This window comes from Stegodyphus dumicola, chromosome X2, assembly GCF_044657685.1.
Source record: "Stegodyphus dumicola isolate Sdum_Otavi_A_Nest chromosome X2, ASM4465768v1".
Taxonomy (NCBI): domain Eukaryota; kingdom Metazoa; phylum Arthropoda; class Arachnida; order Araneae; family Eresidae; genus Stegodyphus; species Stegodyphus dumicola.
In genome coordinates this window covers 20510290-20533779 of record NC_140781.1, presented here as the reverse complement: position 1 = coordinate 20533779, position 23490 = coordinate 20510290, and the positions used below count along the sequence as shown (strand labels likewise).

Sequence of the window (23490 nt, the reverse complement as noted above, 5' to 3'; positions counted from 1 at the left end):
AAAAATGGAATTATAATTTGCAACATGAACTTGTGATTGGATAACGTTACTTCGGTCGTATTTGAAAAGTTACTGAACGCAAATCCTGCCTTCGGTCCTGCTTCAAGTTAGAGCTATGTTGTTATCTGTAATCGTGTCACTGTGGTCTCATATTGCAAACTCACAGAAAAATAACGTAAGTGGTCAGGCCAACGATTATCAAAGAAAAGCTGTGATAGAGCTGGATGACTTAAATTAGCTAACTGCAGGTTGTGGAAAATATCTTCACTTAATTAATTAAACATTTCTTTTTAATATGAAAGTTGCACAGGCAATAACGACAACATTAAAGGAATTACACTGAAAAGGTTTCTATAAGCAGGTTGAAAAACATTAGGTGATATGAATTCAATGAGGTGTGAAGCAAATTAGAGAAAAGGTCTAGTGCTGCCATCTAATATGTCTTGTTGTAACTATAACGTTGAACTAAAAGTCTCAATTTACGTAGTAAGAAATCCTTTTAACTCTCTATATTTATGTAAGCGTCAGTCATAATAACAAAAACTTCCATGTTTCTTTGATATTCGAATAAACGAATTCAGTCTGAGATTTCTTGTATTTCACCTAGATAAAAAAGAGAAAAATTTTCTATACCAAAAAGGGTGAAAAATGGATTTTTCACAGTAAAAAAAGTGAAAGAGAAGTCATCTTTCAAAATTGTAAAATTCTTTCTCGAAATGTTAAGAATAAAAGCAATTAAATTAAACTAATGAAAAGACATTTTCGCCGATTAATTGAAGACACCGTATAGGAGCAAAATTAATTTTATTCAAAAGTGCAGAAGATTATAAATTATAGTGTGTTTCTAACAATGCAATTAGAAATTATACCACATGTATTTTGAAATACTCACCCAAATAAAACGTTTATGCATCAGAAGATGATAGTAACTAATTTAATTAATACTTCATTATTAGTTTTAATAACTGAATTATCAATTTTATAAAGCTGAACAAACAAAATTTATGCCTTCCCATTTTCCTCAAACTACGTGAAAGTACTTGAATGATGCAGAGCGAAATTGGAAACTTTTATAAAATGATTTCATTACTGCCGGGAACTGTATGATTCTATAGCGTTATAATTGCCTAAATAAAGAAAAGTAAAATATTGCTAGCAATCAAACATTTCAGGTAAAATTTTAAAAAGATAATATTTTTTATTTAGTTTTTGTAGTAATTACGTATTTAAGAAAGCAAACTAAAGCATTGGAAGGCTATTTTTCATTGAGTAAAAATGTATTTAGTAAATATATTACTTTGAAATATTTTTAATTAATATGTTACAGATCTTAAATTTAGTTTTCTCGCTGCTGGTTGCAAAAATAAAACAGACGTTATAGGCTAGACGTCTGAGAGCGGAAAAGTTCACAATGGTTATCTGCTTTTTTAATGAATGCCATTGTGAATGGTATTTTTACAATGGTCCTCATGTATCTAAAAAAGAAGGAAGATATTTTTCTGCTAATATGAGTACCTAAATCTAATGTCGCATGAAATAGGGACGTTATGCGAGCAAAAAAATTTTAAAAATGTATTCTTTAAACTAATCGAATGTCGCATGAAAATAACCAGTGTTCACTGGTTTTTAACTTATCGGCCACTAGAGGGCACTAAGTTATAATACGTAATTATTATCTTAATTTAGAATACAGCAACAGTAGGTTCGTGTAAAATTAAGCAAATATGAGGATGTTAAGTTGAAAAATAAATCAAGTCTGAAAAGTGCTTTCTTTGAACTTTGCCGTAAGGCATTTACAGAGATTTTTTTTTCCTGAAATGTTAACTTATTACAAAACTGTATTTCCAGCAATAATTTCTCTTGGTATTTTAATTCTCTTGGTATTAAAATTAAGCAAATATGAGAATGTTAAGTTGAAAAATAAATCAAGTCTGAAAAGTGCTTTCTTTGAACTTTGCCGTAAGGCATTTACAGAGATTTTTTTTTTTTCCTGAAATGTTAACTTATTACAAAACTGTATTTCCAGCAATAATTTCTCTTGGTATTTTATTATGAATAACTACATAACTAATTACGATAAAGAACTTGAGGGCGGAATGCTTTACGACGGAAATTGTTTCATTTTTACACTTTGAACCAAATCTCGAATCCTTGCGCAACACTCCCTTTCAATCACTAAAAAACCAGCCACGACTTACTACCAGTGCTCTGTGAGTTTAGACCTCAGCCCGCTGCTCACTTTCTGACAGACGTGTGAATAATGTATATGTTAACCTTTCACGTTTTTTAAGAACACATTAATTTAAAATGTGGTGAAGTTAACTGAACAAATTCTTAATTTTTACCAGTTTCTGTTTGTTTCCCTTGGCAAGTCTTATTTAGTCCTTTTATGCGAAACCCTTCGTGTAACCTAACTAGCATTATCAGCCTTTTCATAATTTTTCGATGCGAAATTTTCAAGTTATTAAACATTATTCGCATTTTAGAGGTAGTAAGGGAAACTTAATCTGTTGAACAGGAAAATCAGCTGGAATTTAAAACAATTAGTTAGATTTAAAGCAATTAGTTAGCTGTCTGATTTTTAAACAGACAGCAGCCAGAAAACGTCTACAAAAATTGACGTCACTGAAGACTGAATTTCAGATCTCGTAATAAATTATCGGCTGATATAAAATGTTCTGAATTTAATGCGTAAGTGCAAATCCATCTTCCGATTCAGTATGAGAGGAAAAAATATACGTACTTCTAAAATTATACTGGAATGTATGCTGGAAAAGAAAAAGTAGAGTGACTTCCAGTAAAGTATACTGGAATGTCAGAGCTTTCATGAACTCCTTGTAAAGACTACATGTTCTCTTCCTTGTTGTTTAAATTTTTAACTTTTTACTTTTGTTCCCCTGTTCATTTATTCTGATTCTTACTTTAAATGTTTGTTCTTTTTTATTATTTATCATTGTTCTTGTGTGAAAGAGCTGTTTTATATGTTTGGACTAATCTTTTCAATAAAGCCATATGTAACAAACATGTACTTATATCAAAAGATTTTGAAGCTTTATTAAGCTAACTAACTGAGCCTTGCAAATAAGAACATGGAATCAAAAGAAAACTATTCGCAAAGGCCATGCAGGCCTCATTTTCCTACCCTTTAATAGATTATAAACTATTATCTGCTTTTCTTTTTACTGCAAATTTTGTTCAACTTACACTTTGCATAGCCTAGAAATTTTTCTATTAAGCAATCATTCATTTAAATATTTAAAAAATGATTGTTAATTGCTTAACAAAACACCACTTCCTGGGTAACTTTAGAGGCTTGGTTAGAGATGATGAAAGAGCTGCAGATAGAATCACTCCTAATTTCGTACCTGATGACTTAAATGGTTTTTTATTTGCCAATTTCAAATTATATTTTTGAATATTAAAATTTATTTAATTTAATTCCCTATTAGCTGCGCTCAAAATGTTGAATTGTATTTATGTCTGCGTTATCCCCTTCGGACTGTATCCTAAAGTGCTGTATACAATTCTTGTGTAAGCTATTGAATATTTTATTCTTTTGTCTCTTAAACTTTGGTCTAGAGCAGTTGTAACAGTTTTTCTTATACGTATATTCCTGCTGAACTACTTCAAGTTGTACTATCTTTTTAAGTGCCGAATCACAAGTTATACTATCAATACTATAAACTTGAATTGTTCAGTAGAACGATATAGAGCCATTAGGTTATTTTGCAGCAGGAGACGTGAAAAATGTCAATGCCCTCGCGGGGACTCGACCTCTCGAATACCCGTCGAGTATGCTTCCAGTTACACCACGAAGGCTTGCGAACGAAGAGAAAAAGTATCTTATGAAGGAAAGAAAATTAAATACATCTAAATCCTTTGCTTGCAGTCTAAAACTTGGCAGCAAAGTAAAAAATAATTATAACTACATCTTTACAAATTGTTGCTTTACATATACTTATGTAAATATTTCCCATCTCAGAAAGTATTACAAAACTGTCGTTTAAAAGACTTAATACAGTACTTTATTCTGGTTGGTTTCCTAATTACAATTTCTCTCCAAATTAATTACACATAAGGACGTCAAACAAAACCTCATTTTTCAGTATTTTGGGGAATTTCTTATTTGACCTTGTGACAGTATTGTTAATATGGTTTACGAAAGTAAGAGAGATCAAGTATGAAGCCTATACATTTAGGAAATCGAGAGAATTTAATAGATTTACTATTAAAATGTATGAATAGAGCAACTGTGACAGAACGCATTTATAGATTTACCCTGTGGTTTCCAGGATTGACACTGGTTACATTCCAGGATTCCCATTCAGAAGAAACGAAAATTTGACAATCTGGACAAACTAAACGTGACAACAAACTAGAGTTTTGTTGTCACGTATCTGTGCCTTATAACAGTTAGAAATGGTAGTCAGCAGGACCATATTAACCTGCATAGAGGACGAGCTCAGCATACGGTATTGCCAATATTACGGCGAAATTAATGTAAAGATATTACCAGTAATTTGGTTGTTTTGCTATCTGAAAATGTGAATAACGCAGGTCACAGCCTTGGAAAATCCTTTCAATGAAACAGAATGTCTTAGTGTTATACTGTTACATTCCACCTTGAAATATTTTCCTGATAAGGAAATCCACCAATCTAGCTGAACATGTTTTCGCAGATTGCACATTCAACGCGAATAGGAGCTCAGCGTTTGCTTCTAAACGCCGTCAAATATTTTAACTCATGTAAACAAATGCTGTAAGAATGGAAGCAGCATAAGATTTAGCTCGAAAGCTTCCTGACGCCTTCTGAATGAAGTAAATCGGCAGGGCATTACAGTGAGGGTTATCGCTCTAAAATTTTCAGGTTTATGAAAGGCTTATATTTCAGATTTACAAAAAGATACTTCGAGATCACGTTCCATTATAATGGCAATGTGCAAGTAATCCATTTCTATGTAAGTTATTCATTTATGTGATTACTTTTTAATGAAGGTAGCCGCAACCACAAACTGACAGTTGTTCTACTTAGTAAGTAACTTTGTCATTTTCAAATTTAAAGAATTCCTGCTAAAGAGCATATTCAAAATATGTTCCAAACTCGTTTCCTTATACATCTTCCATTACATAAAGACAATATGCTTTCTACTTGAAAAGTTAGAATACTTTTATACAAAACATTATAATAATAAAATGAACTGTATTGGAGCTTAATTATTTACTGTCTTTAATATTACTATATAAATGAAATTTTATGTTTTGAGCTTGTACTAGTTAACGTAGAATATAAATTTCCTTTTATAGTTAAGCTTCTAGAACATGCGAAAGAAGAATCAACCATTTTTAATTTCTATTTTCAAATTACCTAATAATGAACAGTATAAATAAGGCTAGATCTTTCTCACGACTTGAAATCATTTTACATATTACACACATTTTAAAAATCTCAAGAACATCTATGCAGTCCAGTCTCACTGTATTTTATTTATTAAACAAAAGTTTTATAGTTTTTAGAAGCTGTAATGAAAGACTTGTAAGAGAAAGATAGACATATAAGACCCACATTTTTCTCTAACTTCACAATAAAAGGGGTTACGCATTTGCAACTGTCTAACTCAGAACTTTACGGAAAAGGAAAGGCATCGAGTGAATATTTTCTAACTTCCCACAAATTCTTTCAAATACCGAATCCCAGTGGGGTCTGGTTTATATTTGAAAGTTTAAAATAATGCCAGTAAGTAATGCGCTGATGTTATGTTTAAGTTTAAAATGTAGAATATTTAAATAAAAGAATTGACTAATTAGGCCAAAGATGAAGAATCTCTTCATAGAGAAATTTACAAGGAAACCTGACTTATATTTGTATTGTCCGAGGATAATAAATTAAGTTCACATTCATCCTTTGGAAACAAGCAAGCTCAAGAGGAGTTACCACTGCTTCGCGACTTTAGACATTCGGTTACCGATGGGTAAATCCTTTAAGTAGCTTAAGCATTATCAACATACATTACCTGTTGTTACAGGACGAAAATGCGTCTTAGTGAAGACATATTCTTCTGCGTTTTCCTTGTTTCAGCTTATCTGAGGTAACTGTGAACTTTTCCCTATACGAATCAAGGAATGAAATTTTATACTGCTTTCAGAATGTCAGAATTGTTAATTCACAGTCGGTATTTCTTATTCCTTTTCAATTCGTGCTGTTAATTATTTTAAATGATGCTATGTTTTTATTGCTTTTGAATGGTACTTTAATCAAAAAGTTATCTTAAAGGAACAGCATGAGGTAAAATGTTTTAAGAAGTAATTTTCTTTTATATTGTTCTAATTTATTAAGATACATTTAAAATTAATAGTAAGATACTTACCATACTTTCTGAATCGCAATCATTTGATACATAATGACCCATCGAAATTGAAATTTGTTTTAAAAGTTTCCTGGAAAAACAACTTTATTAAACATTCGTAAACGACGTTTTATTGGTCTTCGTATAAGCCACGTAGATTTCAACATTGGCTCAAACCAACGAGTAGTCTCCTGAGATCTCAAAATTAAATTGTAACTTTTTAGTTTTAATATATGTTTGACTTCTTACAGAAACATACATCTCAATGTTGGCATAATAGAAGACAGGAAACGCGGAAAAACCCAGAATTGTTTGAAAGCAATTCGCAAACGTTTCTACTAGGCCAAAATGGGTTTCGACGGGGGAAGTGAACGAATATAATGTGAGAATTGCTATAAAGACCTTAGACTCGATTTTCTTACTTATTTCAGAAAAGTAAGGAGTAGACTTTTTAAATTAACTGCCTTTAAATTCCGGTCCTGAATTCAGGCATATCCGTGTCCTGAAGCGCCTATGTTCAATTTCATAAACAGTCAGACCACCTGTAAAATTAAGCATGTAAAATCAAACTCTATCATAAGCATACTTGCAATCCTGATACCCTAACCGATCCTGATACTTTCAACTCGTGGCTAAGTTTGTATTTCGAATTTATATCACCTAAATGATATTCTTGAACGACACAGCAATCTAGGCAAAAAAACAAACAAAAATTAAATACTTTTAAAATTTAACTCTATAACCCATGACTGGCAAAATGTGTGTAATTTATAAGCATAAATTTTATTTTATAAACTTGAAATATTTATAAATTGAGACTGAAATTCGTGGATTAGCATCTTTTAATGAATTGCTAATTATTCTATATAAACATGAGATTTTTCGAGAATAATTTAGTATTAAACCATTAGTAATGATATTCCTCACATTGTAGAGTCATTAGGTTAATTGGAAGCAGAAGAAGATGAAAAATATGCAACCGCCTTCGCCGGGAATCGAACCACGGACCTCTGAAATACGGGTTCAGTGTGCTGACCGCTACACCACGAAGGCACGCTAGGGAAGCGGGAGAAATACCTTATAATATTATCTGCGTAAATGCTTTCGATAGAAGCATCATTTTTACAATACATGGACACAATTCCAGTCAAATACATAATCTGAAAAGAAGGATAACTTCCATACCATAAAATGAGGTTAAATTTATGAAGTCATATTTTATTTTTCCTTTATACATAACAGACTTTGCGGACTTCCAAATTATAAGATAACCATTCATAGCAATGGAAACTTCGCTGATACAAGACGTTAGATAGAGTAATTATGTAAGGTGCTTTGCAATAAATATTAAATTGTAAGCAACAAAACATAAATTTGCATGCTAAAAGCAAATATACGTTTCTTTAGACCGGTAGCTGCGGAGGAAGCGGCCTCATATGAATTACCTTGAAATATTACTTTTACGATATACAGGGTGATCAGCGAATAAGCCCTGATTTCAAAATTAAATATCTCTACAACAAAGATCGATAGAATTATGCGGTAAACTGTACGTTCATTAGCAAAACTGTAAAAATGGTGTACAAAAGTTTAGAAAATTTAGTTACGAAAATCATTAACAGATGGCGCCCTGCTCTGAAAAGTCTGAAAGGAGTAAAAAAACAATAAATTGAAGCAGCCTTTGCAATCAAAATACAATTTTTTCAAAATGTTCACCGTTGGAAACAATGAGGTGGCGTAAACGAACAAGGAAATTTGACATCACGTCTTGCAATGTCTCAACGGAAATGGAATCACATGCAACACCAATCAACGATTCAAGCTCATCTAGAGTAGCGGGATTGTTTCGATAGAGTGTCTTTCAATGCGCCCCACAGAAAGAAGTCACAAGAACTCAGATCGGGAGAATATGGAGGCCAAGCTATTCTTGTGTCAGTAAATTGCGAACGCAATTTAATTATTAATAACGCAATTACTCTATTTCCAAAGTATTCATGAAGAAAGCGAAAAACTTTATCTCTTCGATGTGGTCGAGCTCCATCTTGCATGAACCAGTCGATCCTCCAACGCTAGTTGAGTGCTGACAAATTGTTCCAAAATTGTAACGTAACGTTCAGTAGTTATCGTTTCTCGTACGAAAAATGGTCCGATAGTGCCTCTGGCACATACCGCAGCCCATGCAGTAACTTTAGGCGAATGCAGTGCTTTCTCTTCACACAAATGAGGATTTTCGGTACCCCAAAATCTCCAGTTTTGTTTATTAACGATTCCATTCAAATGAAAATGTGCCTCATCTGTGAACCAGATGCAGCTCACATCAAATCTGTCGTTGCTGTTGTTAGAATCTGATTCGCAAAGTCAACCCTTTGTTGCACAGATTTCATGGGTATGGCCTCATGACTTTGGATTTTGTATGGAAACAGCCGTAGGCTATTTTTTTTTTATATTTTTTGCGTACTCGTGTACTTCAAACCTGTCTCTTATGCCATCCGTCGGATGCTTTTCCTAGCATTTTGCTGAACAATTCCAAAAACTTTGGCTGCATTATCAGGAGTGACTACAATTTGCCTAGGGTCAACATTTCCCTTTCGATCATCAGCCACGCTGCCAGTCCGTTCAAATTTCGCGAAGAGCATGCGAATGATTTTCGCATCGGGTCCAACTGGAGCATTGAATTGGTTTTGAAAACTGCGACGTGATGCCGTAGGACTGTGTTCTAATCGGTGAAATTCCAGAACCAAAAAAACACGTTGTTCAATGGATTACATTATTTCACTTTTTACGCTAGCCTTTTTTCACTAGCCAACAGTCGTACTGATCACTTTCGAATTGAAAGCAGATTTTTAAAGACTATTGATAGGTCATTGCGATTAGATCGCCATCTGTTAACTATTTTCGTAACTAAATTTTCTAAACTTTTGTACACCATTTTTACAGTTTTGCTAATAAACGTACAGTTTACCGCATAATTCTATCGATCTTTGTTGTAGAGATATTTAATTTTGAAATCAGGGCTTATTCGCTGATCACCATGTATTTACTGCTGGTGCTTTTTCATATGAAAATTAAACTCTAGCAACCTTTCATAAAATGTTTTGATTTTTTTCGCATGTTGTCATTTTTTTCTTTCTTACATAACAAATATTATAATATCCTTTTCTTTATATAAGTGTAACCCAGGCTGTCTAAAAGTAAGTATGCACGCTTCAAATATGTGCGCCTTACGAGTACTTTAGAAACTTTTTCCACACTGCATTTCTTTCATTTTTAAATAGCAAAATAAATAGTTTTACCAAACTGGGTTACCTTGTAAATAATCAATAAGCATTAGCATGTTAGTGTATTTTTAATCGATACATATTAGCATGGTAGTACTTATTATGGATATGGCTACAGTTTTGAGTAGATACTAACAGGAAATGAAATTGAAGGCAAAACTTGTTTGAAATACAATTTTCCGCAGTTTATAAAATAAGTTTAAAATTTGTGTCTCTTTTTCAGAGTCATTAAGAAATGAAGCGTAATGATTTTGAAAGCGTTCTCAGAGTTCCATTGTACGAAACTTTTTTCTGTGTTATATGAATTTTCTTGCGAATATAGTTGATCGGGAGGCGAAACATAACCTTGAAGTTCCTGGTTTAAAGTAACAGAGTATAGTAAGCGTATAACAACTGCTTCAGATTTTAAACCAGCATATGAATATGAAGATCAGATTGCAAAATATTTTGACTATTTCTTTTAGATTATTTGTATTTTTAATTCTATTATTTCTTATTTTTTAAAAATTTTTAATGAGAATTTATTTTTGAATGTATTAATCTAAAAATCTGACGTTACATTTCAGTGTCAAAATTTTAATAAACTGAATCTTTGTATGCTTAGAACACTTTTGAGCTCTAGCTATTACAGTCGGGCTCTGAATTTTTGCCCTCTTCGTTCTAAAATGCTGAGGATTTCAGTATTGAAAACTTTTTTAAATATCATTTTTTATTTATTGATTCGATTCCTAATGTTATCATTGCAATAATTATTCAGAGTTTTTCATAAATAAGGCACATAGAAATAGTATATGATAGTTTGCCAAATAATAAAAATAGAGGTGATGACGATCGTGATAATTAGAGTGAAAACAACAATTAATTTTGTAGAAGCCTAATGAAAATATTTATTTCCACTGAGCACGTAAATATTTGTTTATCAAATCTTCATTTTATCCTTTTGCAAATAATTGTTTTAATTATCTTATTTGCAATACTGAATGTCTTCTTCTACACATCTAACACAAAACTTGCAAGTAGAGAACCATCTATTAAAGAAAATGATTATCAAACACACCTCATATGACTTCTTAATCAAGCTCAGATTTAATAATTCTTTCAAAATAAATTTTTGTAATTATTTCAAAATTTTATACTTCTTACATACTACGAGGACAATACCCACACAATGAGCAAAAGGTCTCTGCTGTATATAACATAGGTGAAATATGAATGGAAGGAAAAATAACATGTCCTCCGGTGGAAAAATTTCTGAAAGAACAAACATGATCCAGAGTAATCTACGGAAGAGAGCTGCAAAATTTTAAACACTCAGATCTTGAATTGAATATAAAATCTCATTTATAATAGTGAAATATTCATTCTACTTTGACAATTTAAAGTAATAGCCATCTTTGTATCGGGTAGAATGTATTTACCAAGTGAAGATCAGGAAACGGCTTAAAAAGCGTAGATTTTCGACTTTTGTTATTTCTTAAATTTAAATTTAAATTCAGTGAAACTGTACAGTCTTCACTAACTGTCATACCGTCCGAGGGATTTTTCTCCTGCTTAATACATTTCTAAAAAAAAGAGATAAAATTAACCGTTTATTTTTCAGTATGGTCTCCTTGTATTTCGGCGCATTTTTCATGTATTTTAATAACCGTTATGTTAAACGGCTTAAAAAGCGTAGATTTTCGACTTTTGTTATTTCTTAAATTTAAATTTAAATTCAGTGAAACTGTACAGTCTTCACTAACTGTCATACCGTCCGAGGGATTTTTCTCCTGCTTAATACATTTCTAAAAAAAAGAGATAAAATTAACCGTTTATTTTTCAGTATGGTCTCCTTGTATTTCGGCGCATTTTTCATGTATTTTAATAACCGTTATGTGCTCTTGAAAACTAATTTGAAGCTGTATTAGAAAAATGTTCCATGATTGCCCGTTTCACTTCTTTATCACCATTAAGCCTCTTAGAAATCTCACATTTGAGTTTAAAGAACGATAACGGTCACTTATAGCTATATCTGTCAATTTCAGTATCTTAAAAGACACATTTCTTTACTGATTCTTTATCCAAGACGTATATACGTTTACTCAGCATTATCATCGAGAAGATGAACTCCTAGGTTCAACATTGTACGTCTTTTCTCTTTAGTTTCATTGTGCAGTACTTTATTACTGATCTGTTGGTTTTCTAGGGACGCTTTCTGAGGTTCTTCACTCCATGGCTTCTCTCTTTATCTAGAGTTATTTACCTCCTGTTACGAGCGAATGTAAAACTGTACTCTGAGCCTGCATTACAAAGCTCTAACAGCCTATTACAAGGGGCCCACTGTTGTTTCTGAACTGCTGCAGCACCCATCTTGCAGAAACCTTGCTCATTTAAAGGTTCTCATGTAGAATGCGGAAAACAGTTGTTTCGGAGAGACCCAGTCGTGCCAATATTTACATTTTTTCCTCGAGCAAGTCTTTTGATGTCAAGGGCTTCAGTTAGCGACTTTGTCTAGGATCATGTTCAATATTTTTTTATTCTATGCGAAATCTTTTAGCCCATTCTTTTGCTGAAGAATCTCAATCAGAGTCATATCAGCGTAACCACTCTCCAAAATGTGTTTCGATTCATTAAGATTTGAATTTCCTTTAGTCAAAAATCTAATTATTGCACGGTATTCAGGTTTAAACATTTCTTAAAAATTTTTACAAAATAACTGAAGTGATTATGCTAACTATACCTTTAAATATGCTTCCTCAAAAGTGCCAATATAAAGAGAAACTGATTAACAAATGAATTTTAAATGGCACCAATGGGGATCATGCTAGGAATCTCTTAAATCATTATATATATTCTTTATTTATTTGGTCCAGTGTCACGGTTTTGACATCAGTGTAAAGACATTTCCTCATCACCATTTGATAGCTAACAGTGGACAAAAGAACTGCTGAATTCAGCTTAAAGATTTCATTTTAACGTTGATTTAGGTTGTTACTGTGCGGAATAAAATTATAAGGTACCTAAAAAAATTTTAAGATGAATGAGAAGGAAAATATCATTGTAAACATGCGTAAGTACTTTTAAGATTTTTTTGTAAGTTAAAATCTACATAAACAAAAATATGAGACAGAATGCTTTACCTCTAATGCTGCTCACAGAGATAAGTTAATACTGCATGATTTAGTTAACTGGGTAAAGAAGTAGAAAAACATTCTAATTGAGAAGTTTTGGGAAATTAGAAGATATGACATGTAAAACACAAATGCAAGAAAATGATGAAGTTTGTGTACTTTAGAGTCTTAGAAATCTCTACAGCATCGATAAGCGTTGTTGCGATAAATATATGACCCTTCTTGGTCTTCATTTGTATTTGTTATAAAATCGATGAAATGCCTCTGAAGGTGGTCTCCGTGTATATACGCTAGGATCAAGCTTCACGTATGTTTATGTACTAAGCTGAATATCCTATCAACTTACGATAAAATATAATTTGAAACTAGCAAATTCAAAATGATTTGCTCTGATGTTTGAACAGCAATTGAAACTCCAGTTCCGTGAAACTGGAGAAGAAATCGCCGCTGATCAACTTCACTTTTGACAGAAAACCAAGTCTTGGGACTTTTATAAATTGTTTCCTGATCAGAAAACTTCTAATATATACGATGCAGATGGGTGTCATTCAATTTTGCTTTAATAAGTGCTTAAATTGGGATTCTTTAGGTACTAATTTGAGCAGGATTTTATGCATTATTATCAATTTTGCTAGCACCAAAATTAATACAAATGCTTTTTTAAATTTCTTAAAACACCTTAATTCATATATTAAAAAAGTTCTGTAATGACGTAAATGCATGTTTTAACAAGATAATGCATTCAGTCATGAATAAATATGGACAAAACAGTGACTTCAGCAACAAATACTGGAAATATTCCTTAGCCTTAGCGATTTCCTGACCTCAGCCCCATGGGATATCAGCGCGGGGAATTCTATCCAACACTATTTACCAAGTGACTGACAGCAATTTCCGATCGCTGCGCAGTTGAAACGCGATAACTCAAATGCAGGAGGACATTTCCTCTCAAACTTTGCAGATATATTTGAAAAGATGCTTAATATTATTTTTGAATAAATAAAAAAGGGAAATTTTACATTAATTTCCCTCTTTCGAATTTATATCGAGTTATTTTTATTGATTTAGATAGTAACTTATTATTCTGGTTCTTCGCATTTTATATTTTTACTTTATAACATCGTACGAAAAGGAATTGAAAGTTTCTGAATGTTGTGATATGACCCTTTGCACGATCATACTACTTATTTTCTTCGTTATTCTCATGCTTATTCCTTCTTGTAATTCTCAGAGAATTACAAAACGTATTATATATTTTTTTAATTTTAATTAAAAATTAATTTTAATTAAGGTGTACGGTTTGTAATAGAATCAAGTTGAATGTTCATCCGTATTAAAACTGCTTAATATTCCGTAGAATTTCTTATATAATTGCTAACTTTACAGTTTTTTTACAATTAATTTTATCTAAGGTGTACGGTTTGTAATAGAATCAAGTTGAATGTTCAACCTTATTAAAACTGCTTAATATTCCGTAGATATTCTTATATAATTGCTAACTTTACAGTATTCTTACAATAATTGTTAGAATGTAGCCTATCTCACTGAGTTATAAGCATTATGGTGAGGAAATGACTTTAAGACTGCGCATAGTGACAATCTCTTATCCATCTCAAATGCTTTTTAAAGTTAACTTTTGTACATCATAGGCTAACATACAATAAATCATCCTTGCACACCTGTTCACGAGAGACTTCATTATCCTATTTATTTTCGTAGCCTGTATACAACAGAATAAAAAATGTAGAAGAGGAAAAGAAATTTAATCTGAAATTAAGTGCCTTTACTCAATAAAAGCAACTTCAGATCGGTTTTTCTTCCCCCAAATACATACTTCTATTAGTTAAATGCTCGAAACAAAGGCATAAAAAATATAACACTGTAATTTATTCTTTGTAAATTTTTTATACTTAGTTTAACATTGTATTTTATGAGTTTTAACGAGATCGTTCTTTACTTGCTTTTACTACCGTTGAAGTGCACTCCAATTCATGAAATTTTAATTGATAACAGGAACTCTTAGTTAATTTAAACCGTTAATGTTCTCTGATGCGTCTACTTTTCTTGTATGGGTATTCTTGTATGGTATTCGGAGTATTAACGAAGAGTTGAATTTAAAAAACGAATAAATCTCTTATTTTATTTGCAGATTTCTTAGCAGAAAATGTGACATCATATATAATCTTAACAATTTACATCTGCCTTCTTATAATATCTTAATAATTTACTTCTGACCTAATTAGTTGTAATTAACTAGATACTTGCTTAAACTTACTTAGATACTCCGAACTAGATACTTACTTAGATACTCCGAATGCTAATTAAATCTCTTATTTTATTTCCTGATTTCTTAGCAGAATATGGGACACATATATAATCTTAACAATTTACATCTGCCTTCTTATAATATCTTAATAATTTACTTCTGACCTAATTAGTTGTAATTAACTAGATACTTACTTAATTGAACATCTACTAATCTACTTCATATCTCAAATAAGGTATTTAACTGAATACAACTCTCTTAGAAAAGTATTCTGGGCAGTATAAACTTTTGCATTTTTAGACCTTTTTATACTTATATAATGAATCCTAACATTTTTAGTGACTAATGAAACACAAAACTATTGAATCATGTTCTTATTTTATTTGAACATAAATTATACTTAGTCAAAAGTTACGAGATTCCTGATGCCTACTTAAATATTTACCATTACGCCTTTCCCCAGCAGCTTTAAATACAGAGTACTTTCAAATAATTTCGAATGGGCCTTAACAAAAGGTACATAATTCGAAGCAGTAACATAATAACTGATTTAAATTCTAAGAATTTATTTAAGTAAACTTTTAAATCGGATATTACGTCTTCAGCACACAATACCTATATTTAGCACTCTAAACACACGCAGTAAAACTGAGAGATGGTAATGCTTAAATATGATCGAACTAGACTGTCATAGTAAAACGCGAATAAATATTTTTATCTTCAGTAAACATTTACAAAATACAGCTTTTCCAGAAAGTGAGGAAAGTATACTACCCTTCAAAATGGCATTCTTTCATCCAAACCCAAGCTCCTTTCGTGACACGTTATACCCAACTGTGTGTGATTCATATTTTTGCTTTGACTTGTCTTCACGTTTGTCAATATTCGCTTCTTCTGCATGCTGCTTCATGTGTACTATCTTCTTTCTCCAACTGTATGTCTTTGTCATTCCTACTGCGCGTTTTGCAGCTATTCACAGATTTATGTCCTCGTTAAAATGTAACGTGACCTCAGTTTTAGCCAGCTTCAAAATTTTTCATACATTATTCTACATTGTCCTGTCGGAAAATGTTTTATTCATTCTTGTACCTCCCATTTTTATATCTCTCTTCGGCAAAAAAGTAAAGCTTGAAAATATCACTCTGCAGTTTTACTGAAATAATTAAATAACTATACATTTTGCATTTAAAATGCAACTAATTCCTCCTAAGACAGTTTATCACGTGTTCTTTATTTTGGGTATATTAATGTCATACTAAGTCTATTATATTAATGTCAGTTCTTCAATTTGCATAATTTTGCTCATTAACAAAAACTCAACAAACCCATACGTTCGTAGAATTGTATTGCATGTTAAAAAAGGAAAGAGTTCTGAGGCTCATACATGCAAAAACGATCGTTCAATACGTTAAATATTTTCAATATAAATTTTTGGTTACTTTTTAGCAGCAATTCTAAAATAAAAATTTCAGTTTCTCCGTATCGAATCGTGCATTGCACGTGTCATTAATCGCCTCGATTGGTAGATATGTGAGAAAGTGATTACCAATTTTATCGAGAGAGTACAGCACTGTAGAAGTCGTGGAGGACATATGAAATACATAATTTTGTATTCTTAAATTGGAACATTTACCTGCTGTACGTATGCAACCGTTCTCTAAAAACAAAGCATTATGTTGGGCAAATTAAATACAGCGCTTTTACTGGAACACCCTTTAGATTCATTCCATTTCAAACACTTTACGTTTTATTTGCTATTCACTTTGCAAATATGCATCGGACTAGCAAATGAACCTACTTTGCCATTAGAGCATATCTTAAGCATCCGTTAATGAATCTAACAACACTCATTTAAATATGTGCTTCGTAAATATATTCTCAAACACGTAACTATGGAGATTTGATACTATTCCGATTAACATTCAGCAAATAAAAGCTACGGAAATTTTCTCTCCTTTAATCGGGTTGTCCAATGAAGATCATAGGCTCTCACCTGTATACTGAAATTTGCTTCATTATGAAAACAATTAAAGCAAAGCTTATTTTGCTACAAATATCCTGTGCATAGCTACAAACAGCGCATTTTGCATGTGTAAGTGTAAATTCCAATCGTTGTTCCTCGTTTCTTCCCTTTTCTTCTCTTTGCCTCGATGACCTCCATCAGGAAGATTCCTATATTCAGGTTCAAGCTATCGCCTTAACATGCGTCGAGAAAATCATCGACAAATTAGAGAAGACGAATATACTTGATGAAGTCCTCCCGATGCTTGGTAAAGCTAAATTACAGGATCCAGCAATACTCATGCCGGTTGTAAGTAAGTGCATTTTATATCGCTCTCCTATTCTTTACGTTAATTAAAATACTTTAATTTTTTAAAATATCTGATCATCTTTCTTTTACAAAACCCTAATAAATAATCCAAAATATATTTATTTGCCTTATTCGAAAACAAAATATTTTTTCTTATCTCTTAAGTTTGCAAAATTCGGTGAATCTAAAATAAGCGCTCAAAAGAACGTTGTTAAGAGCTTATCATGTACTAATATAATCAATTCGGTTAGTATAATGTTTTTTAAAATATACTGTAATCAAATACACGACTTAGCGCTAAGTAACATTTCTGAAAAACACGCAATTCATACCGATAAAATTGCCTTAAAATTGTTACAGTTTAGTACAGAAATATTTTCTCTATCTTTAAATTATGAGAATCACAATTTAACTAAGAATCCCACTTACGAAGAGGTAGATCTACATAAATGAAGTTATTATATTTTACCATTCCCAAAGAGTTAGAAAAATTAAAAGTATAGTTTTTTAACATCTAAATTTAACGAATATTAATATCTCTTATTTAAAAGATAACAAAGTTTTTCTTAGATACCTCTGGAGTTTGCAAAAGGCAGTATACTGTTTGATAAATTATATTCTAGGAAAGCTGATCAGAATTTTTTTCCGTGGCTTCTTTAACATTTGTTCATTATTAATATATAATATCTTACGTCTAATATAAGCATCATATAAGAATTTTATAAACGTTAATTACACTCATAGAACGATACAACAAGGTAAGTATTCTAAATTGTGACTGATAATTCCTTCTTTCATTCAGTTCTAACTTCGTTAATAGTATTTGCATCTATCATTAATAACTAGAAATTTTCCAGAAAAAAAGTGAATTTATTTTGTATCAGGTATATATTAAAACGATCAATAACAAATTAAAGCTCAATATAATTAATTTAGCTCTTCATCTTTTCGTAGGAATTTACAAGCATATGTTGGGGGAAAAGAAGTATGGATTAACAGTTAACTTACTTGCAACCAAAGTAATGCCAGCTCTTATCCCTGTAGTTGTAAGTCCTGGCCTCAAACTGGATCAGGTAAGCTCAGAATTATTTCATTGAAATTGAATTGCTTGAATATGTCATGATATCAGTAGCTCAGTACTGAAATTTTAGTATGTGTTAGAGAGAAAATATATCTTAAGTTTTGTTTACAACGAATGCCATGGCGAAGAAGGGACTTTACACTCAAAAAACAAGAGTTTTATTATAAAATTCATCACCAATGCGCTATGTCGTTGTTGTTGCTAATGCTGACTTGTCAGCCTTGCCACGAAACTTGCGCTCCTTGACACGAAAGTCCTCGTGGACTCAGTTCAGCCCCTAATTTTGATGAAGAGCATCCCGGGGGGGGGCGGGTCTGAGGGTCTCCCACCAATCTTCCCCCACCTACAACCTCTGGAGAGTATTTTCGGCTCGCCATATATTTAGGGTGCCCCCCATGCCTCAGTGACACTATACATTTACAAACATCCATGCCTTCTCCGGGATGCATATTTCACAAGTGCACATCTATGTAGCCACCGAGGGAGTGGCTTCTAGGATGGACCAATGAGCATCCAGTAATATTTCTGTCATGTCACATGACCTTTCGCGTGCTTTGAGATTTAAGCAAGATGATTGAAAATATTCTGCCACGCAATTTTCTGTAAAAAATAATTAAAGAATAGTCGATTGCTTCTGAAACTTTTCATTGCGAAGTTAGATCAAATATAGGCAATTATGAAGATTTCACTATCTGGTTGAAATAAATGCAAACACATGTTGGATATTTCGCAAAAATATAGATGTGAAATATTACTCAATACGTGGTAAATAAGATGAAGAAAGAAATATGTGATAAACATCTGAGCCCAAATGCAGTCTTACATAAAACTATGCGTATGAGAAAAATATTTTCACCACTTATATATGTAATTAGAAGTCAGCACTTTTTATTGCAGTCTATATGAAAAAGATGTTCTATAATACTAACCAATGCAGAATTTTAGTCAAAGTGAAATTTACTAATTTGCATTCGTATACATTGTGTTAAATTTCACATTTAATAACTGCTCTCTCTTAAGGGAACTGTCTACACAAGAAATACTCATGAAGCAAAGTGAATTTATCTTATTCACAACGAGTATATTCAATTTATTGACATATAACTTTTAATTTTAACAATGGATACAATCAGATCATATGTGTTCTGAATCTTACACTTTAAAAATCAAAAGAATGCACTGAAATAAGAAAACACTAGATTCATTGTAACACTTTCAGTCATTCTCATCTCAATTAAAAAAAATATACACTTGAATTCTCTGAATCCACATAATATGCCGTGAATATCAATCTAAATATTAATGCGTGATAAAAAATCTCGAAAGTGAAATGTCAGCGATTAATTAAACTCAGAAAACGAAAGCGCTGCAAGATTTTCTACTATTACGCCATATATTTATAACTGCGAAACAAATTCAAATTAAAACGTAAACAACATACGCTCACATGCACGAAGATTTCGCGTCACAAGAGCAATAGCAGCTCATTGGTTCATTTTCGAAACCCCTCCCTCAGTGGCTACGCTGATGTGCACTTGTGAAATATGCCTCCGGGATTCGAACCCGATTCCTTCGGCGCGGCAGTCAACGATGCTACACCGGTTGAGCGGCACTGCACTATGTGATATGAAAGATAATAATAAAATAAGCAGCAAAATCTAGATCTCGTAATCGTCGAATCTCCTCATTAATTTGAATCAAATTTAAGGAAGTAGAAAACTATAGATGGTGTAATGAGGAAAGAAGGAGGCTTTTGCAATATTTTCTGCGGTAAAAGGTCAGTAATCAGTGGTTTGATTTGGTTTATTTAATTATGGCAAAGCACACTAGGGCTATCTGCCTAAGGGGAGGAATGCCTTCGTGGAGGGCTTTCTAAGGGAAACTGGCTCGTATACACTTTACACATGGGGAAAACCACGAAAACGCCCATGCAGCCAGCCCGTTCGCGGGATTCGAACCTCGGACCGAACTACCAGTGTTCAGCGACTTTACCGCTTGGCCGCTGGTGGGCCCAGTAATCAGTGATCGGACTGTCAGTGATCATTAGTTATTATCTTACATTTTATAGTATATAAATGCATATTTACTGTTAGAGTAAATATAATTATAAGGTGCAAAAGGTAATATTTTAAAAATAACTGTTTCTCGAGCCCTATGTTTCTTCCCCTTTCCCTATTAGAACCGTTGATTCCTAAAACTGTGAAGATAACCGATGGATACTTCCATACATCAGCCAACCGCCATGTGCATTATGAAACATTGATCGTTATTTCAACAGAGGTAAAAATGGTGATTGAAGATACCTTCCAAAAAATAGTTTATTTATATAATATCAGTTCAGCAAGCAGATTTACTCTTGGTACAAAAACGTATACCAAATTTTAGCCAGCCCTTCATCAGCCTGGAAAATATAGCAGAATTTGTATATCAAATAAAAGTTGAAAAATAAAAATGGTGAAACATAAGGCAGCAGTATAATCACAGGTTTGAGTATATAGTTTAAATTTATATTATGATGCTTTAGAAAACGTAGAATTAGTGCCAATAAAATATCATTAGCACATTTTCTCCGTTTTTGAAACCATCACATGTTTAATAAAGTTCTTTATTTTCTATTCTGCTGTAAAATTAGGATAATAATTTTACAGCAGAATAATTTGCTGTAAAATTAGGATAATAATTTTTTTGTATATTTTTAATTTTATGCTATATTATGCAGAAGTTGTGTCTGAACGGAAATAGGAAAACATAGGATAATGAAGAACGAAAACGTTATTTAACTGAAAGTGAAACCTAGTATATTGAAAACTTGTTATGTTGTTAAAATAAGCAAGTTGTTAAAATAAAACATATTGAAACATTTATATTTCAAAAAGTAAAACTAAAGAAATATGATGTCATTATCATTATTTTATGAAGCAACATTTAAAAAGATAATTTAAAACAAATTAAGCGAGTATTTTTACTAATATAAGCTTGCTACTGAAAGTAAGCATTATGGCATTAGATTTGAATATCGGCAGTTAGTAGCAAGTCTCTAGAGTTCTCTAATTGCTATTATGATTAACCTTTTAGTAGTTGAAACTATTCTTGGTAACAAAGTAGTGATTTTTCAATATACTAACAGTTGCTTTTATTAGCACCTTTCAGTGCTTATTGTCATTGGTACTTTTCCGTTTCGCCGGCGCAAATCTCGCCAAGCAGACTTCATTAGCGACAACATACAGTATACACATAAAAAATATTTAAAAAAAATGTTAGTTCTAAAATTTTTTTTTTTTTTTTTTTTTTTTTTTTTTTTAGGCATAAACATTTTAATATCGCTTAAAATTTTATAAAAATCCAATAAATAAAGACAATAAATTTGTAAAAAGACATTAATTTGAGAATTTACTATGCTTTCATGGTTCAACATCCTGATTCGCCGGTTTCTATCACGTGACCCCAAGCGTTCTCATCTCACGTAAACTACTCTACAAAAATCTAATGCTATCAGTAATTATCTACATTAATTTCAAGTTAAATCTTAATTTGGAACACGAGTTTAAATGCAAGAAATACTTCAATGCGTACGAATAGCTTACTCATAAATTATGTAAAAGTGCAGTACTTTACTTCGCTAATTCATTTCATTAGAATTGATGAATTTAACCATTTACCTTTTCTATATTTTCGGCTTCGGGTAAGCGCTGAGATTGCATCATAATTGACTTAATTACCGAAAATGGCCTTAGACATAAAACTGAACTATCTGATAAAAATTCTATGTAATTATATGCCAGTATTGAAAGAAACAATCAATCTGATAAAAAAAAAGGTGCGACTTGTTTTGAAAATGTGGCGTAAAAGGTTACCAGCGAGAATAATCCGTTTGGCATCGGTTGTACCATTATTGGCGACTTTATCACTTGCGCCGGCAAAACGGAAAAGTACCTTGTCATTATTACTTTGTGTCTGAAATTTACTACTTTAATTTCGTATAGTTTACCAGTCTTGTTGAGCTCCTCAGAGAGATGTTGGACCACGTAGCAAGGAATCAAAGAAACAAGCTCAAACTAGAGAAACTTTCTTCAACAGAAATGTAAGTGTGGCATTTTGTTTTAGTATTCAATAAATGTATAATACCAAAAGCAATATAACTTCTTCGGAGTTCCTCCACATCTCATCCATAGTATATGATAATTGTGATATCGCTTAATCACCAAAATTAATCGTATTTTAATCCTGCTAAAGGCGTAATTTAAATCATGAGTTATAATAGGAAGCTATATATGAAATTCTCTATAATGGAAAAAATAATAAAATATTTAAATAACTAGTTTTGTTATTAAATAAACAGCTTTTTAAAATTTTTCTCTGACTGTTAGCGCTTAATGCCAAAGGGATTAAATATTGGCTAATTATTATTCGTCTTGCAAAAGCCACCTGTCCTAATGGAAAAATGCTTTTCAAGTAGGACATTTTGAGCAAATAAATCATGTTTATGCTATCTGTGATCAAAAACAGTAACTTTTCCGCTGACATCACATTTCGTAAGTAATCAAAGTTAGAACTCCATTAATACTCAACTACTCTATCCAATTAGCTGCTGATGTAAAGAGAGTTTGCCTGAAACATGGCTAAATAGAAGGGATATTAGCATTCTCTCATTTGTAAAAGATTAAGAGCTTTAATAAAGCCGATTTGTAGAAGCGTGGTATATGTTTACCTGTCTGCAGTGTTATATTTGGACGCTGTGCTTGATTTAAAGCATTAATTCCTAATAAAGATGCAGCAGAAGGCAAAGAGAATGAATGAGCCAATTTATTAGTAGATTAGAAAGTCAAAGTATATTAATTAAGTTTCTTAGAACGTTCTCATTTGGGAACGATGTATGCAGGAAGACGTTAGTCAAATTATTGAAGATGACTAACTATGCCAAGCTGGAAATAATTTAGGACGTGAAGGCATGTTTCGAATACCAGTGACAGAACTATCGAGCACGACCATCCAAGTTGCTCGAAATTCTATCTGTGAAACTTATAAATTGTGTCACTCAGCTCTATTGTTGGTATTTAATGCAAGCACATTCTAAGTTTGACCTGCGAGAAGGAATTTGTT

The 23490-nt window shown here is 32.1% G+C and overlaps 1 protein-coding gene across 5 annotated transcripts in view; it reads left to right on the top strand.

The window, feature by feature from the left end:
- The window catches only part of LOC118190773 (SCY1-like protein 2), a 934165-nt gene that overhangs the window by 889470 nt on the left and 21205 nt on the right, over window positions 1-23490 (top strand). For 3 of the 5 annotated variants that reach the window (XM_085809942.1, XM_085809943.1, XM_085809946.1), the window contains 3 exons: window positions 17163-17313; window positions 18264-18382; window positions 22374-22471. In XM_085809942.1, coding sequence (XP_085666068.1) covers window positions 17163-17313; window positions 18264-18382; window positions 22374-22471 — 368 coding nt within the window. The remainder of the gene's footprint in view (window positions 1-17162; window positions 17314-18263; window positions 18383-22373; window positions 22472-23490) is intronic. The other 2 variants (XM_085809944.1, XM_085809945.1) reach the window with 1 other exon arrangement.